This window comes from Penicillium solitum (assembly GCF_028829755.1).
Source record: "Penicillium solitum strain IBT 25940 chromosome Unknown utg000008l_segment0_segment0, whole genome shotgun sequence".
Lineage (NCBI taxonomy): Eukaryota > Fungi > Ascomycota > Eurotiomycetes > Eurotiales > Aspergillaceae > Penicillium > Penicillium solitum.
In genome coordinates this window covers 2,372,949-2,390,417 of record NW_027072127.1, presented here as the reverse complement: position 1 = coordinate 2,390,417, position 17,469 = coordinate 2,372,949, and the positions used below count along the sequence as shown (strand labels likewise).

The 17,469-nt window shown below is 46.5% G+C and overlaps 9 protein-coding genes across 9 annotated transcripts; 5 read left to right on the top strand and 4 right to left on the bottom strand.

Moving 5' to 3' along the window:
• Positions 1-142: 142 nt before the first annotated feature.
• Positions 143-794, top strand: N7455_010201 (SNF2-like protein; the record flags this gene model as incomplete). The annotated part of the gene is made up of 2 exons (XM_065606385.1): positions 143-343; positions 456-794. The coding sequence occupies 2 exons, from the start codon at positions 143-145 to the stop codon at positions 792-794; spliced, it is 540 nt and encodes a 179-aa protein (XP_065460348.1).
• A 1,135-nt stretch (positions 795-1,929) lies between these two features.
• N7455_010200 (nitroreductase family protein) lies at positions 1,930-2,902 on the bottom strand (the record flags this gene model as incomplete). The annotated part of the gene is made up of 3 exons (XM_040954030.2): positions 1,930-2,135; positions 2,199-2,313; positions 2,417-2,902. The coding sequence occupies 3 exons, from the start codon at positions 2,900-2,902 to the stop codon at positions 1,930-1,932; spliced, it is 807 nt and encodes a 268-aa protein (XP_040815320.2).
• A 2,118-nt stretch (positions 2,903-5,020) lies between these two features.
• N7455_010199 (uncharacterized protein) lies at positions 5,021-6,277 on the top strand (the record flags this gene model as incomplete). The annotated part of the gene is made up of 1 exon (XM_040954121.2): positions 5,021-6,277. One exon carries the CDS (start codon positions 5,021-5,023, stop codon positions 6,275-6,277), a length of 1,257 nt encoding a protein of 418 aa, XP_040815513.2.
• Positions 6,278-6,596: 319 nt separating this feature from the next.
• N7455_010198 (VOC family protein) lies at positions 6,597-7,183 on the bottom strand (the record flags this gene model as incomplete). The annotated part of the gene is made up of 4 exons (XM_040954101.2): positions 6,597-6,615; positions 6,670-6,761; positions 6,818-6,980; positions 7,041-7,183. The coding sequence occupies 4 exons, from the start codon at positions 7,181-7,183 to the stop codon at positions 6,597-6,599; spliced, it is 417 nt and encodes a 138-aa protein (XP_040815317.1).
• Positions 7,184-7,659: 476 nt separating this feature from the next.
• Positions 7,660-8,609, top strand: N7455_010197 (uncharacterized protein). The gene is made up of 2 exons (XM_040954004.2): positions 7,660-8,354; positions 8,414-8,609. Exons 1-2 carry the CDS (start codon positions 7,707-7,709, stop codon positions 8,462-8,464), a joined length of 699 nt encoding a protein of 232 aa, XP_040815378.1. The 5' UTR covers positions 7,660-7,706; the 3' UTR covers positions 8,465-8,609.
• Positions 8,610-9,605: 996 nt separating this feature from the next.
• N7455_010196 (uncharacterized protein) lies at positions 9,606-10,608 on the top strand (the record flags this gene model as incomplete). The annotated part of the gene is made up of 2 exons (XM_040954091.2): positions 9,606-10,261; positions 10,314-10,608. 2 exons carry the CDS (start codon positions 9,606-9,608, stop codon positions 10,606-10,608), a joined length of 951 nt encoding a protein of 316 aa, XP_040815325.2.
• Positions 10,609-10,779: 171 nt separating this feature from the next.
• On the bottom strand, positions 10,780-11,476 carry N7455_010195 (nucleotide triphosphate diphosphatase NUDT15; the record flags this gene model as incomplete). Its single annotated transcript, XM_040954222.2, has 3 exons — positions 10,780-10,941; positions 11,094-11,296; positions 11,389-11,476. The coding sequence occupies 3 exons, from the start codon at positions 11,474-11,476 to the stop codon at positions 10,780-10,782; spliced, it is 453 nt and encodes a 150-aa protein (XP_040815417.2).
• A 924-nt stretch (positions 11,477-12,400) lies between these two features.
• Positions 12,401-12,721, top strand: N7455_010194 (uncharacterized protein; the record flags this gene model as incomplete). The annotated part of the gene is made up of 1 exon (XM_040954246.2): positions 12,401-12,721. One exon carries the CDS (start codon positions 12,401-12,403, stop codon positions 12,719-12,721), a length of 321 nt encoding a protein of 106 aa, XP_040815319.1.
• Positions 12,722-13,626: 905 nt separating this feature from the next.
• N7455_010193 (ankyrin repeat domain-containing protein) lies at positions 13,627-16,785 on the bottom strand (the record flags this gene model as incomplete). Its single annotated transcript, XM_040954169.2, has 1 exon — positions 13,627-16,785. One exon carries the CDS (start codon positions 16,783-16,785, stop codon positions 13,627-13,629), a length of 3,159 nt encoding a protein of 1,052 aa, XP_040815428.2.
• Between the last annotated feature and the right edge of the window lie 684 nt (positions 16,786-17,469).

Sequence of the window (17,469 nt, the reverse complement as noted above, 5' to 3'; positions counted from 1 at the left end):
CACGTGCCTAGATGGGAGTAAGCGCGGGGTCAAACGGTGAATATCAACGACAACTCTAATAAACCACTGTCTTTAGCTACAGACCGTCCTATCTGAGGCGTGTGTATTCGCTATATTTCAATTCCGCGCAATATCTACAGTTATGGCAAGCGGCATTGAAGTAGCAGGGTTGGCTCTTGCTGTTCTTCCTCGCCTGGTTAATCAACTCGATGACTATGTGCTGGGAATAGAGAAGATCTGGCGCTTGAAGCGCTATCGCAGAGAGTTTGCTCATTATTCCACACTCTTCGGGACACAGCATACAATATCGTCGATGGATTTGACCCACGTGACAAATTTGAATGTTATTCGCGTGGTCACACGATCAGTTCCAGAATTCTAAGCAGGCTGACAAGGCGGGCTTCCAGCTCGCAGTCAATGGCAGAGAGCCGGACATCTAATCGCTCCTACTGAAGCTGCTGAAGCAGCTTCAAACAGAAGTAGATGCGTTTTGGGCAACCGACAAGGCCAAAGAGCTGATGGAACAGAAGGCCATTATGGGCAAAAAGTATCAGGAAGAATTAACGACTTTCTTGTCTCTGAGGGCAAAAGAAAGGAAGCAGCGGGCAATGCAAGAGGGAGCATCTCAAGGGCCGACCCTCCCACGGGCAGACCGGGCCCGGAGGCCGCCATCGTACTACAGCAACATTGAGTACGATAGAGCGGGGCGGCCCAAGCCAGCCGCACCTGTTATTCTGAACCCAGCATCGAAGTTGCTGGAGAATCAGAGGACGAGGCGGCATGGGCCACAATAGGAATTGATCAGCGGATGAAGTGGAAACAAGAAGGCAAGGTGGGACAAAACATGTGTTGAGCTGAGCTGTTAGGGTCCTATCCGTTTTGAGTAACTAGTAAGTCTACCTTAAGTAAGAAACAGCTTATATCGATATTATCAACTTCTACTTAGTCCCAGGCCTATGTAAAGATGTCTTGGTTAAGTCTACAATCTTAAATAGAGGCTAACGTAGCCTGTCTATGTGGTTAAAATAGATCTAAGCACATGTAATACTCTTACAAGCATTATGCCCTAACCCGTTAGAGGTAAAATTGAAACTGTTCTCTCTTATTACATCCTTACATCCTTACATCTTTCTCACTTTCACTTTACTCTCACTTTACTCTCACTTTACTCTCACTTTACTCTCACTTTACTCTCACTTTACTCTCACTTTACTCTCACCTCACTTTACTCTCACCTCACTTTACTCTCACCTCACTTTACTCTCACCTCACTTTACTCTCACCTCACTTTACTCTCACCTCAGTCTCGTCTCAATTATCTCTCACTCTAATAGCATTTCCTACTCACCCCGACACCTACCACAAGTTTTCCTATCACTACCCTGGAGACTACGCAGCTAGGTCTACATATCTCTTAGACTTTATAGGGGTAATAATGAGTCCGTAAATGAAGATTTCCAAGTATTACCTTTGCGAGAACCCGTAGAATGTATTTCTAGATGTCTCTTCTTCCAGTGTTTTCCCCCTTATTAGTGTGGCTGGTTAGTCGCCTTTTCTGACATGGAACGGGTTTCTCCGTACGACAAAGTGTAATCCGCACGTCCGCTAGCTTTGTATTGCCTTGTATCGTACAGTATTGGGCGAGAGGTCATGTAAGTTTCGTGTTCCAGGTGCAAGGGCTATTGCCTATGGAGGAAGACTATGGAAGGCACGATGACGAGATAGGCCTCTTCGGTGGCGTCTTCAGATTATTTCAATCTCTTTTGTAACATTTTCAACTTGATGCTTTTTTGAATCTTTTGGGGCTCCTTTTGACAGAGCAAAAATAAAATTGAAAGTGCCAACTGGTCTATCAACAGGTCTACTCAAATGCGCATTGTTGATTCTCCCTCATCTATATCTATATCTATATCTATATCTATATCAGACCTACAACTTCCCGAAAATCTTGACCCTCTCCTCAACAGGTTTCTGCACCTTCTCCCCAGTAGCACCTTCAGGACTTCCAAAAACCAATTGAGCAACATTCCGCCACTCACTGGGCAAATCCCACTGCTTCGCAACACCGGCGTCAATAAGCGGGCTATAGTGCTGCAAGTTTGCGCCGAAGCCGAGCGCTTCAAGACCAGTCCAGACTAGTAACAGTTAGAAGGAGGAAAACAAGTGGCACACGAAGAAAGGGAAAAGAGTAAACATACGAAAGTACTGATGCATGGCATTAGAGTGGTCCGCCCATGGAACGAACTTATCCTTGTAGGTAGCGAACTTCTCCTGCATGGGTTTGATGTGTGCCGGGTCTTCGTAGAAGAGGATCTGGGTATTGATTAGCCATGGAAAGGATTGAATACTTCGAGTTTCAAAGGGGAAAACCAAAACATCGAATCAAAAGCTCTAGAGGAAGAAGCAAAGTACGTACTGTTCCATAAGCTCCCTTAAAACCAAGCAACTTAGGCAACGTCTGCTTCTCCCAAATCTCCTGTGAGATCTTACCCGCCTTAACAAGGCCCTCAAAGGCCTCGATAGCGATATCCCACAGCCTATCGTGCTGATCGTGTAGGAGCACGATTAACCGTGTAGACTGGGTATTGAACGCACTAGGGACATTCAAGATGGCGGCATTGACAAGCTCTTCGATCTTGGAGTCTGGGACTGGGCTTTTCTTGCCAAGCTGGTAGATCGTGCGCCTGTTCTTGGCTAGATCGACTAGGGCGCTAGACATGTTTGCTGCTGGGGTTGGGGCTGGTTTGCGGGTTGACGAGGAGAATGAGCGGGGTGTTGTTTGGTGAGATTGGGTTCGATATAGATGGGTTTGGCGGGTGGATACCAGACGTGCTGGACTGGTTCTGGATAGTGCTGCGCGGGTTATGGCGTTTAGGGGAGATTGAATGAGGCGGGCTGTCATCTTGATGGGCAGGGTTAATTTATAGGTGGCTTTGGGTATGCGGGATTATCGTTTATATAGACATGTAGGCTCTTGCTTATGATTCAATTGCTAATCCGGTGGCTTATATTCCGTGGGCGGAAAGCCAGGGGCAATTTTGGCCGAGCATCGTGAGACGGAGTTGCGGATTTACGGAATTAACTAATCATTCAGCAGTTGGGTTAATCAGCAACTGGTGAGATTAACGAATTCATTACTTTGTCAAGTGATATACAGAGTAGCAGGAAGAAATATAGATTCAATAAATGGATTGTGATTTGAAATTGTTCAGCAACTCTCTATCAAGTATAGAGCTGAGCCCGGAGTACCATATGCCTAAAAGAGTTTGGAAACATGTACCCCTGCACCATAACTAGTTAGTATTCTGTGAATATCACAAACATTACAATGATATTTAAAGAATCAAACCCTATTTCCACCAAGATATCTAGAGACTTTACTTGAGTTAGCATGGACACATGACACAGATTGCAAAACACAAGGTAAGATTTGGCAGACTCAGAGACCCGTCTTGAAACATATAAGGTATCAATTTCACCATAAAAAGGTAAGTTACGGATAAAAGTAGCATCATCGCGTGCCATTGAAAAAAAAAGAAAAGAGAAAAGAAAAACGAAATGTCGAAGTAATAGAATGGAAGTTCAATCGCGTACCTGAGCTAGTCCCGCCCGGGAACGGGAACTATCACGGAACAGTTATTCCTGAACCTGATAGATGGTGATCCTGATATTGATATATAGGAATAATTGAATTCCCCGAGCTGTGTATGTGAGCAAATGTCTTGTTATGACATTTTTCATAATGTCGAGATTTGATGTTTCAAGAAGCCGCCCCATATCAAGAGAGATGATACCCTCGTGGACAAATTGGGCAAATCCAAAACATTTCCTGCGATTCGGTGAGATTTGCGCTATTCCCTAGAGGGTTGTTGGGTTCATGGTTGCCCTTTTTTTTCTTCTGCTTTATACGTGTCATCTGTTTACGCGAGAGGGTAGAGAGGGCCGGCCCTATCCTGTTTTGCTTGTTTTCAATCCAGGGATGATCCACGATGTCGTCATTGATATGGAGATGGGCATTCTAAAGTGACCCAGTAAGGAGTAACAACCACCAATCTTTTATGGAGAATATTTGATATCAGCTAATTGGTCAGGTGAAAAGGTGGGGTTTTCGTAACTGTGTAGTTCTGTGATTCTACCAAGCACTGAGTATCTTTTTATAGTAGGTCTAAAAGATGTCTATATTATACTATATACAAAGTCCTAGAAGGTAGAAGTGACGCACCTTAGACTGTAATTTGGTGGATAAAAATTTTGCTGGCGGTGATTAATGATCACTGAGTTGATAACTTCGAGTGTTCTAATTCTGTGTTGATGCCCATCTACAAAGCTTTTTATAGATGCGGGCACCTACCACCAACAATTACATATCATTCAGATGGGTAGTATCCTCCAGCCACTGCTATATGGCTACGAGTTATTGAAGTGTGATCTTGCTGTTAAGCAGACTGCCCCTACTAAGGTAAAATGGCCAATAATGTTCTCGGTTTTATCTACAAAGTCGCCAAGCTGATATCTCCAAATTGAACTTCAATGTCATTATACTATATCAACTCCTAATTCGTCACAACAAACAGAGAGATACCCACATGCAAGGCCGAGAACCAAGAAATAGAGTCGAAAGGAAACAAAAGTACCATAGACAGCCATAAACAGTCATAGACAGCCGGATTAGGTAAATAACGGAGCCTGTCGATCTGCCGGTGCTTGGTATGTAGAATGGACCTCCGGAGTGACCCGAATGTGTAGAATAATGAACCCTACATCTATCCTGACACAATATATGTATCACGTCAAGCGCTAGTGCGCTAATTCAAAAAAAAAAAGGCCCCCGTGGATATAGCGGGTATAGCGGGTGACAGGGGTTGTCACACTTGCTTCTTAAACCCGACAGTTTGACTCATTTGTATATTCTCGTTCAAAATACCGCACCGCAATTGGGACACAAATAGTCTCTCTTGGTCATTCTAACAACCATTTCCCCACATTTGATGATTCATATTGCATTGCACCCCACACCACCATGACAGAGAACGATGAAGATCCCGAGTCTTCGTACGACCGAGAATCTTCCCGCATTGAACTACCCCCCGATGGAGGATTAAAGGCATGGACACAGGCCATGATGGGCCATCTAGTGGTATTTAATACCTGGGGGTACATTGTCACCTTCGGCGTATTCCAGGAATACTACGAGTCCAAACTTGGCGTTTCAGCATCGGCAATTTCATGGGTCGGATCTGTACAGGTTTTCCTCATTTTCTTTGTCGGGGCATTCTCCGGTCGCGCCCTAGACGCAGGCTTCTTCCACACAGTCTTTTATGCCGGGGTCTTTCTGCAGCTCCTCGGGGTCTTCATGACCTCACTCTCGACAAACTATTGGCAGCTATTCCTCGCTCAGGGTGTTTGTACAGGCCTTGGCAGTGGCTTACAGTTCTGCCCCGTGATGGGACTGGTGGCTACCTACTTCTCCGAGAGTAGGGTGTTTGCCCTGGCGTTTTGTCTGGTTGGGAGTGGAACCGGAGGCATGCTTCTTCCCGGCTTGGTGAAAGCTCTTTTAAACTCGATCGGATTCGGTTGGACGGTTAGGGTGTTGGGGTTTGTCATGCTCGCTACGAGTATCCCTACTACTCTTCTGTTGCAGCCTCGACTACCCCCGCGCAAGGCTGGCGCCCTCATTGAATGGCAGGCGTTCAAGGAACCTACCTACGTGCTTTTTTGTCTGGGTATGTTTCTGAATTTCTGGGCTTTATACTTCGCCTTCTATTACATTGGTGCATTTGCTCGCAACATTCTCGGCATGACCTACTCGGACTCGAGCAATTTGATCATTGTAACCAATGGAGCTGGAATCCTCGGTCGCCTTATCCCTGCCTATTTGGCCGATCTCAAGTATGGTCCACTCAACACCGTCATTCCCCTAACCCTGGCTGCTAGCGTGATGATGTTTTGCTGGGCTGCCGTCCATTCGGTTGCAGGCCTGTACGTCTTTGCCGTGCTCTACGGCATTTTTTCCAATGGTGTGCAGGGCCTCTGGCCATCAACACTCTCCAGTCTTACGCCTGACCTACGCAAAACCGGAGTCCGCATCGGCATGGGCTTTACGATTGTGAGTTTCGCCTGTCTGACTGGTCCACCCCTCGGTGGAGCTCTTATTGCTAGAGCCGACAGCTACATCGGAGCACAGATCTGGGGCGGGTTATCCTTTTTGCTGGGCGCGTTGATTCTGGTGGCAGCGCGTGTGACGGAAACAGGACCAAAAATAAGAGCTAAGGTCTGATCGAGTTGCCTGCATCAATCCTAAGATGATCTGATAATCTGTTCTTCGTGAAAACTGTACGCTGTCTCTTCGAATATTACTCAATCTTCACTCGGGTACACATGGCTTATCGTGGCACCATGATGACCGTCCGAGCTATGAAGGGCAAAGAAACACACTTTGGATAACCGATCCACGGCATTGATGAGAGCTGGGTCTTGGGAGATCTGATTGATATCCGAACACATCACATCAACTATTTATGATGAGTGTTGGGATGTTGCATGACCTATCAAGAGAGAAAGAAAGTGTCTGTGACTCTACGTCCCAGATAGGTTCTTCAAACATAGTTCGACAATCTGCAGCTGAGGTCAGTCGACTTGATAATCCAAGAGAAGCGGAAAAAGGCTCACTCGATAAGATTCCCATCAGGATCTCTCACGTATACACTGCGAATCTTCCCAACGGCCCCGGTTCTTTCTACAACCTTGGCGCCTTCCAGAATCTGTAGAGGTCAGTCTCTGACTGTACCATTCTCGAGAGAAAAGCGAGTGTTCGTACTTCCATTCTGGCATCCTGGAACACCTCCAAGACCTTTTCCACATTCTCGTCTGTCAAAAAGCACAAATCGGCACTTCCTGGCATAACATCCTGGGCCTTAGGTTCGAATTCCTTGCCTGATTGGTGGAGATTTATTTTCTGAGAACCAAAGATAAGGGCATGTCTATTATCGTCAATATCTTTTAAAGATCCACTAGGTTGTAAAAAAAAAAAGAGGGGTTACCTCTGAATGGATTGGTTAGTTGGCGAGGTAAAGATCTCGTGCCGCATTCCAAGATATGTTGTATAGAATGCCACCGTTTTGGGGATGTTGCGGACAGTCAGGACCAGATGGTCCAGAGATTTGACGGCGAATTTCCCAGACATAATTGCGTGACCAGGAGAGTATGGAGATGTGATGATATTACACGATGGTTGCCTACATAACTGGGATGCCTTAGGGGCCCCGCGGGAGCCGTGGATTTCTGACTCAGCAAATATTACACCCGAGGTTGTTTTTGTATACAAAGTAGTTAGGTACTTTTTCCCAAGTGGATTGAACTATAGTACTCTACATATTGGTCTTAATATTGGGAGATTAACTTTTGAGAGGGGTATAAGAGGTGGCTGAATCGATGTTATCAATCAAAATGCACCAATTCAAGACAGAATGCAGCCACAAGCCATCACATCACTTACCCCGCTGATACCTTCAGGGGGGATAGCTTCATGTATATTCCTTGGCATGATGTGGCTCAGCAAGCAGTGAGATCATCGGGTATTGGACAAGATAAATGCCGCAACAAGGATAAGTAGAGAGATACATACCCATGTAACCCAGCCCTGGAGGTATAAAGAGCCACCCCACATAATCCCAGCGTGTTGATTAAACACGGCCACACCAACAACCATGTCCTACACCTTCTCCTCCAACGCTAGACTATCGCAATCATACACCTCCAAGCCCCGCAAAACCCTCCGATCACCAGACCGCGAAATCGCCTTCCGCAACCAATACATAGCGCGCGCAAAGACAACCCTCGTGCTCAGACCATTCGGCAGTCCCCACTCCGCCGTCGCATATAAGATCACCGAAGAGGATGGAACGCCGCAGTTCACGGTGACCGGTCGCAAATACACCGATCGCTCGTGTCGGGAGTTCCGTGATGATTCGGGGCTGCCGCTCTTCGAGCTGCATCGGAAATGGTCGTGGACGAATAGTTGGTCGGTTAGCTTGCCTGGGTGTGATACTGCGACGATAGCTACTGGTGCTCCGCGGTGGACGCTGGGCAATACTTCGTTTGGGAATTTTGATCTTTCGTTTGAGAATGCCGCTGCTTTCGGAGGGAAGCGTGGAGATGAGAAAATGCTTACTTTGAATATTGAACGACATGGGAATGCGCTGGCGCTTTTTGATATTGTTGATGGGGATAGGAAGGTTGCTGAAGTCCGGGAGAGTATTCATCATAATGAGAAATTGGCTTTGATGAGAGGCTCTAGGCAGGGGTATCGACCTGCCATGGATGTCATTGTAATGCCCGGCGTGGATATTTCGTTGGTGAGTATTCGAGTCTTTGAGAGTGTTTGGTGTGTATCGATTGACTGACATTTGTATAGGTTGCGACTATCGCTGTTATTGTATCCGACTGGGTTTTTGGGTCGAGTTGATCAAGTTCTTTGTTCTTCACTTCTTTTTAAGTATAACTCAAAGCAAATCAAGCAAGTCAAGCAAATGCCAAGGTGTTTCCGGTTCTTGTGTCGGGCTTGGCGGGTATGAACCTCATCTTCTCTATCAACTTCATTTTATCCCTTTCTAGCACATTCCATTGCTTTGTGCAAACCCATACGTGCCACATGCTATAAAAGAGTGAATCCTCCTCCTTCATGAACCTTCCTGCTATCATCCTGTCATGCTACTGTCTACTATACCCATATATTATAACCACTATCCATAATGGCGGTTGATTAGCTATCTAGATCCCTACAAGTCCCTCGTCCTTCCATAGAAATCCGCAAAAGTGAACCTACCTAGCCTTGAAACTCATCTTCTACCACCATGTTCATCCTGATAGTTGGCACTACGATATCGAACAGCTGCCCAGTCTTGGCCTGACTGCAGTGATATCTAGTAAGTTCGCCGTGAATACCGAGACGATTTAAGTGACCCTACGTAAGAAATAAAATGCCCATTCTTTTGGCCAGTCGAACACTAGACCAGTTTAGAAACTCGAGTAAGATAGGCTGCATAATCCTCAGAGAGCGGGATCCCTTTCAAGGTTTTGGGGATTTTATATCAGCCTGGAGGGTATAGAGTCATGACCAAACCTTCAAGACAGAGGATCCAGTTGTTCCACTCGAATAGGTCATCTTTTAAGCTGAGTGCGGGGAGATAGTTCCGAGGCCTTTTGTTCTCCTCCACCTTTCTCCTTTGTTCATAGCTTGGCATGTATCAGTCTTCCCCCTTTGGATCCATGCCGCATTGGGTATTCATCCTCAATGGTTTAGGGCCTGTTCAGCTTGTGCCTCGAACAGTCGATAATAATCCCGACATCGCCGGCCGAGTGTTAATGTCTTACTCGAGTTGGTCGGCTGAAAAGGTCCTAGGCCTAGCCGCACCCGGGGCCGGGACAAAAGTCTGTACAACGCAACACTCTCTGCAGAAATATGACAGCTGATTTTGGCAAGGATAAAAGAACCCCCCAACACAAGCAGGCCAGCACATCAGTTTTATTCCTTTCCCTTCTTTAGACCACATTTGCTCGAGGACTACTCATACTTTGCCTGACTATCAGAACCCTCGATTGACGCCATGTTCAACTTCCTGAATGCTCCAATCATCACGTCTTTGCTGAGTGTTTTAATCGGCTCTTTGGTCCTTTACTACCTTCAAACAAAGCTCTCAGAGCAAGTCATAAACAACTTCCAAGCTAGCGAGACATGGATCCCAGAGAATGAGCTAGTCCTGTTGACTGGCGGCAGTGGTGGCATCGGCAAACAAATAATGGAAGATCTTTCTCGCAAGAAAGTACGCGTTGTGATTCTCGATATCAACCAGCCTACCTTTGAGCTTCCAGAAAACGTCACATTCTATCAAACAGATATAACATCCGCCGAATCTCTTTCCGAAACGGGCGCTGCTATTCGAAAGTCACACGGAGAGCCGACTGTTATCGTGAACAACGCTGCTGTTTTCCACCACGGAACCATTCTCGAAAAGCCAGTGGAGAAATTGCGCAAGACATTCGAAGTCAACATTATCTCTCATTTCCTCATAGTGAAAGAATTCCTTCCGTTTATGATTCGTGTGAACCATGGCCATGTCCTTACAATAGCGAGTATCGCGAGCTTTGTTACTCTAGGCGATATGGTGGATTATGCTTGTTCCAAAGCTAGCGCTCTTGCTTTTCAGGAAGGCCTTCGGCAAGAGTTGAAATATTGGTACAAGGCTCCGAATGTGCGAACAAGGTTAGTATGGGAAAACCGCGCTTCGAACGGAGATCCTGCTGACAATACCTAGTACCGTTCACCCTATGTGGGTTCAGACTCCCATGATCGATGGCTTCACTAAATATCAAGCTGATTTCCGCCAACCACTGCTGGATGCAAAGGACATCTCTCGGGTAGTGGTGAAACATATCATTACTCAGAAAAGCGGTCAGACCATCGTGCCTAGACATTCCTCGGTGATTGGCTCGCTCAGAGCCTTTCCACTGTGGCTCCAAGAGGCAATGCGATCATACATGTCGAGGATTGTCCTCCGAGTGGGGATTAAGCGAGCTGCTGATGAAAACCATGGTTCGCGTATTCCTTAACTTGATATTGCCGTCAAGGAGATGTCGAATATAAGATTGGAAATGATCGGGGGTGAAAGAATATGAAGTATGGCGTATATTATCTGATTTCTTAGGTAAATAGTTGGAGAGTCAGATCTAATACAGAGTACTGGTTAGCTCCTTTGATGAATATTTCATTCTGCTGAAGATTCAAACCCGAAAATCGGGACGCTGTCTGAACAATTCCAAAAGAGGCAAAAACAACCTTCTCCCCTCAAACCCGTCACCAGCCTTCATCTCCTCCTCTCCGTACACCCGCAACTCATCCCACGAAATCCATTCCCACCCCTCGCACTTCTCCGGTTCAAGTACCTGCCAACAAGTAAGCCATGTATCCCGTTTCCGTTCCTGCAGGGTAGGCAGCCACGGTATGGCATATGCAATGAAAGATGCCACGAAAAAAGCAAGTTCACATAAACACACAAAACATAAAACGCGCAAAAAAAAGCAAATATCAATCATACCTGAGGATCCACACCCTCCTCGCAGATGCCACCCATGAAAATGGTAATGTAGTGCTTATTCTCTACTTTCATGATTGAATTCGTGGCATTCAAGAATCGCACATCCTTAATCTTCAGACCTGTTTCTTCGAGAGTCTCACGGGCCGCACAGGTCTCAAAGGATTCACCGAACTCGAGGTGTCCACCTGGTAATCCCCATGTGCCTTTAATTATAATCGGTAAGCTTTGCTCATAATTGCTTATAATTGCTTGTCTGTTGCATATGTGGGAGTGTTGGGATATTGGATACACGTACCGGCACCAATACTTCCCTTTCGCTTGCCGATGACGAATTTGCCTGCAGCATTGAAAACGAAGAGACCGACTCCGACTTTGGGATCCATTTTATCTTGTACAAGGTACTCCGTAGGGGGGTGTTTTGGGGAGAAGAAGTTATACGAAGTGTGACTCTTATCGGGAAGGGAAGTGGGGGGATTTTCTCTTGGCTCTTCCAGGTCCAGGAGTAATAATATCTTGTGCTCTACGGAGTACCTAGGTATATTGTACTCCGTACTGTGGATTATGATTGTATATTTTAAGATGTGTGATACGCAAGCATATTCAGCCGCTTATGCTTGTGACGTCTTTGGTGTCTCTTTTGATAGTCTCTTTTTTGAGTTTGATAGATACACCGAAGAAAAAGGTTAAAAAGGTTGAAAAAGGCGTAATTTGTGAAATCAACAGTTTTGTATATAACCTTTGACTTTGATGGCTGCATATATCGTAAATGCCTCAGGGGTACAGCGCCTATCTCAAGTGCTAAAGACCAACATCAGTCACATCCTGAAACGCACCCGATCTGCTTCACATACGGAGCACATACAACATGAATATTTCCTGCGCTTAAATATGCAGCAACTCAAGGGGCCATACGAAAAGTACATACTTAAACCAGGAATGATCTTCATTCTATGCTTGTTCCGACATGACCAATATCGAACTATACGAATCCCATCACACGAAAACAAAAGTTATAACCTATCACAGCCTCTTTAAGGCCTGACATGTCAGACCTGAGGCTGATCTTTAATGATCTTCATTAAAGGAACCACGATCTTCACCTAGTTCCCGCTTCCATCGTATAGCGATGTGATCTATACAAATCCGGTCGCCTCCTTGCTCTCTATATCTCTCCTATCCATATTTATACCATATCCCATACACTCCCAGCATATATTCTCCATAAACTCACCTCCAAACCCTCATTTGACATCATTCTTTCCATAATTCAAACCCCAAACCAAGAATCACTCCACAAACCAACCAAAATGCACTTCAACATCCTCCTCACCTTGTCCACCTTGACAGCTCTGAGCAGCAATGCCGCAGCTCAATCCTCCTTTGGCCTCCTCGATGGCCTCGTTGCAGCAAGCAGTCAAGGGATTCCATCCATCCAAATCCCAGGTCCATCCAGCCAAATCCCAGGCCCATCCAGCACGCCCATCCCCACCCTAGTGAGGAGACAAGCCACACCAACTGCATTTCCCTCACCGACACCTGTCTTGCCCACCCCAGTTCCACACATTACTCCCTCTAAGACACCTAGCACACCCATCGGGGTGCCGCACGCTAGCGTCTCGCCACTTTGAGATACTTGGCTAGTCTACCCACGGTGCTGGACGCTAGCGCTAGCTCTGGTGGATCTGTGCATGCTTTCCGCTAGGTAGCATGTTGAGTGGGGCTTTTTAGATGTATCCTCGATTTAGGGTTGGGATTCCCTTCGACTGGTATGAGGGTCTGAGCATATTGCTGTATACGGATCGTCGATTGATCCAATTGACGTACCGGTCTTGTGTTGGCATCTTGTATGGAGAGCGAAGGAGGAAAAGAGGTTAATGGTGTAATTATATTCTGCTTGTGAATTTTTCGGTTGTGCTATGTCATTGTCGAGTAAATAAGTGCCAATTGCAATGTTTCATATTTGATACATGGTTGTATCACCCTAATTTCACCGTTCATCATGCACAAATTGAAGGGTCTACCCTTGTCACTATGGGGATATAAATAAAGCACTCGTCACTTCTCCAATTTCGATCTAAAATTCGAACCTATTCTCTATCATTATCATTCAATAAAAAGACGTAAGTTATAATCAAGTAAAGAGTCTCTGAAATTCCAAAGGTATTTACCAGTAATAATGGGTGATTGAAAATGAATAACTAAGTACATAAATGAGGGCCCTTATAAAACCAAGTCCTTCCTATCCGTAGATGGGATACGTTACGGGTCTGCCTTGGGGGCCAGCAATGGTTCCTGGGCATGACATACTCTTGTCCGTTGTTTCTTGACCAGAGTAGACCGGGATCTTGTCCTCAATACATTCCTCGTCTTGAGATAGTTGATTCATGCGTAGCATTGTCATTATACCGCTTTTCTAGGCCCACCTAGAATCCACGTAGCTTTGCTGGCACCTCAATCGGTTGGCTCTGGGTGGCCCATTGTAAGTTGCGTCCCCGCAACTGTTTGGTGACTAGTATGTCCATAACAGTACGGCCTAGTTGGTCGCGGGTTTCTTCGCTCCGAGCTTGTGGAGGGTTTCAATACAGCTCTCTTCGCCTTCAGATACCGCTTTATGAAGCGGGGTCGCACCAGAGTGATCCTGGGCTTCAAGGTTTGCTCCGAGCTTATGGAGCACTCTGATAGAGCCGTCTTTACCAGAGCGTACCGCTTTGTGGAGCGGGGTCATACCGGAGTGATCTCGGGCTTCAAGGTTTGCTCCGAGCTTGTGGAGGACTCTGATAGAGTCGTCATTGCCACAGTGTGCCGCTTCGTGGAGCGGGGTCGCACCGGAGTGATCTTGGGCTTCAAGGTTCACTCCAAGCTTATGGAGGGCTCTGATAGAGTCGTCGTTGCGACAATATACCGCTTTGTGAAGCGGGGTCTCACTAAAGCTTTTAGTTCGGGCTTCGAGGTTCGCTCCATATCCATAGAGGAGGTTAATGATTTTAGAGCTCTCGGTCCACAAGACTGCTCGGTGAAGCGGGGTCTCACCCATGTGGTCTTGGGCTTCGACATTCGCTCCAAGCTTACAGAGGGTTTCGACAGGGATCCCACCTAATTGTACCGCTTTGTGCAGCGGGGTCGCACCGGTGTGGTCTTGGGCTTCGAGGTTTGCTCCAAGTTTGCACAGGGCTCTAATAGAGACATCTTTACCATCAAATAGCGCTTTATGAAGTGCGGTATTACCAACATAATCTTGGGCTTCGAGGTTCGCTCCAAGCTTGTGTAGGGCTCTGATAGAACCTCCCTTGTGCCACCGTGCCGCCAGGTGAAGCGGGGTCTCACCAGATTCGTCTTTTGCTTCAATGTTTGCTCCGCAGTCGTGGAGGATTATTATATATTTATCGTCCTTGAGCATTACTGCGCGTGCGAGTAGATCATAGCTGCTCAGAGTGGACAATTTACCGCCCAGTAACTTTGCGGTCTCTTTATGTCCATTGAAGACTGCTAGGGAGAAAGCGGTCTCTTTCATTTGGTCTTCGAGACTGGGGTCGGCATTGCTATTGAGAAGGGCAGCCACTGTATTGTGGAATCCATTCTTCGAGGCAATATGCAGTGCAGTCTGTCCTCGAACATCGCTTGTTGTATTGGAGGCAATAATCAGTGCAATCTGTCCTTGAACATCGTTTGTTGTATTGGGGTCCCATCCAACCTGTACCAGTTCGGTAACGATCTCAGTATGACCCCCTTTCGCTGCTAGATGTAGGGCAGTCAGGCCATCATCTCGCTTCAAGTTAGGGGTGGACCCTTTCAGCAATATAGAGACCAGTTCTTTGTTGCCACGTTCGACTGCGAGATGAAGAGGTTCCTCACCAGATTTGTTAGTCCTTTTTCGGACATCCAACATTCTGGCAAGTAGTTTGGTCACTTTCCTTTTGTCGATCCAAACAGCATGGTGTAATGCAGAGTGCCCAGTCCGCTTTTCAGTGTTGTTCCAATGTTTTTCAGGTAGCTCTCTCAGAAGAGTTTCTACCTTTTTCTCACCATCGACACCGATAGCCTTCATTAGCTCAATCCGTATTTTTGATTCGTCTCGTGAATTAAGTTTGAGTTCAACTTGTCGTTTCTTGGGCTGCGTGTCTGGGAAACCACCATGATGCTTCAAGTCTGTAAGAATACACCGGGCACTCTGCTCTCTGTTGGTGCTTTCATGACTGTTGTTGAAAACGCTCTCATCGAATCCGATATGAACATTGTTGAATGGGACGATTTGACCACGCTTCTTGATCTCCGCTTTTTTCAAAGGTGGGTGAAAGTAAGCCGGGCCAACATAATCACAGTAACAATCAATCGAGTCTTGCTCGCGCACGATCAAAGGCCTGACAACAATAGCCCTGTCTATGGTCTCTCCAGGCGCGAGTTCAGGCTCAATAAGTAAGAAATGTTGATCTTTCTCCTTTCGAGCAAGGTGAACCTTTGCATCTATCAGCTGATGGGCACGCCCAGGGCTAAATTTCTCGTCATCGATAAGGTCGAGAGACATGATGTCCCACTTGCCAAACAAAGTCCCATTTCTTTCAATCTCAAGAGTGCCGTTTTGGGACGAGACAGGCAGTTCATAGATAGTTGTAGGACACCAATTGTATCCTTTCGCCATAGTCGCTGAATTGTGGAACAAATGCGCATGGGAGATTCCGTTGGTATTCTGCAAAATCTCTTGATAAATCCTTTGGTGGGTGAAATCATCGGGCAACTCAATTCCCATCATGAGGGCTGAAATGATCGCCATATCCCGAGGCCAGGAGGTGTGGCGTGAACCGAGGATGGCCAACAGATCATTCAATTGGCTCACTCTCTCCCCTCCCCGGAGCTTTTTGAGCAATATTTTCGCGACACTGTGTTCATTGCTTGTTGCGTTCAATATATCTTCATCTAGATCTTTTGTGATTAGACCAGAGGCAGAGGGACCTTTAAATATGACTTTGACATTCTGAGACATCTTCAATTCCAGTGCTGTCCAGCCTCGGCTGAACCATGGAGACACCATGATGTCAAAGCATGCCGAGTCTGCATCGCGCCATTCACAATCCCTAAGAAAGCAATCGTGTACTAGTGTGACCGCTGCAGTCTGGTAGTTTTCCTGCATGCCCTTCAAAGCTTTTTCGCGAAGTGCTTTCGATGTTGGAATGCAGATAGTGTCCCACCATATACCCTTGGAGCCAAATTTCTCGGCAAATCCTCTAAAAAGCTCTATCAGGCATTTGTTCACATGGCCTGGGGCTTGATTTCCGGCCCCGGTACCGTCGGACCATACATGTGAGATTGCAATATAGCGCTCATCAGTTTTAAGGGTCTCGGTTCCCTTAAAGTTCCACGCCGTGGGTTGTTCTTTTCGGATAGCGTCTGCCACAAGCTCAGTGGGGAATCGTTGGGCCTTGCACTTGGGTGGATCAGGACATTCGTGACGCTGCTCCACAAGAGTGAAATTCACGCGAGATTGCTCACAGAAGTCGAATGTACAGAGCTCATGGTTTTCGCTTTTTATGGTGTGTGATGGAGTCTTCCCCGGGGGAATCAACTTTGGAAATTCCGAGGGGCCTCCTCGTAAGCTCTTAGCTATCGCCCAGACGCGGTTGCGACATAAGCCGAAGTTTTCTGTGGCTGTTTCCACTGATTCCAATATTGATTTTGCATCTTTCAATGACAACGACATGGCTCCCGATGGTGTATGGTGTTTGAGCGAATCTTCTGACAGTAGACGTGGTTGAGGAATACTGCTGGTATGGGTAAATTTGGAGAACCAGACATGGTGTCTTTTTTATTTAGTCTACATGGCTGGGCGGCTATGGCGCACTAGCATATCTCATGAATCATGGCCCCGATCAATTGCACTCAGGTGTTTCACTCGGGTGCATGTTAGTGCTATGAACCAATCGACGGAGAGTGGAGTCTGAGGTGTAGCAGCCACAATCCATGGCCCTCTTGACTAGAAGTCAAAAACTTCAGCGGATGGAGATAAAGAGAACAAGACCTTTGATTTACACTGGTAATAATGACATTTTGAGAGACAGGGAAGGAGATAAAGGAGGGAACGAAAAGGCCTGAATGTTGATCCCAAGAGGTTTGCAGGGTTTGCAGGGTTTGCATACACTTGGTGCCTTTGACCCCTGTGCGCCGAGCTGAGTTAACCGGATCGGATCCTCGTTGGGCGTCAAACAACTCACCGAATCCATATCTGATATTACGGGGTAATATGCAATGCAATGATGTTTCCTGCTTGGTGGTGGGCCGTCTTTGTGGCTCTCCAATCAACCTACTCGAGCCAGGGTTGGGGCCATGACTCGGTATCACAGCGCGTATCGCTGCGGTTGAGTTTTGGAAGGGTACCTCACGCATA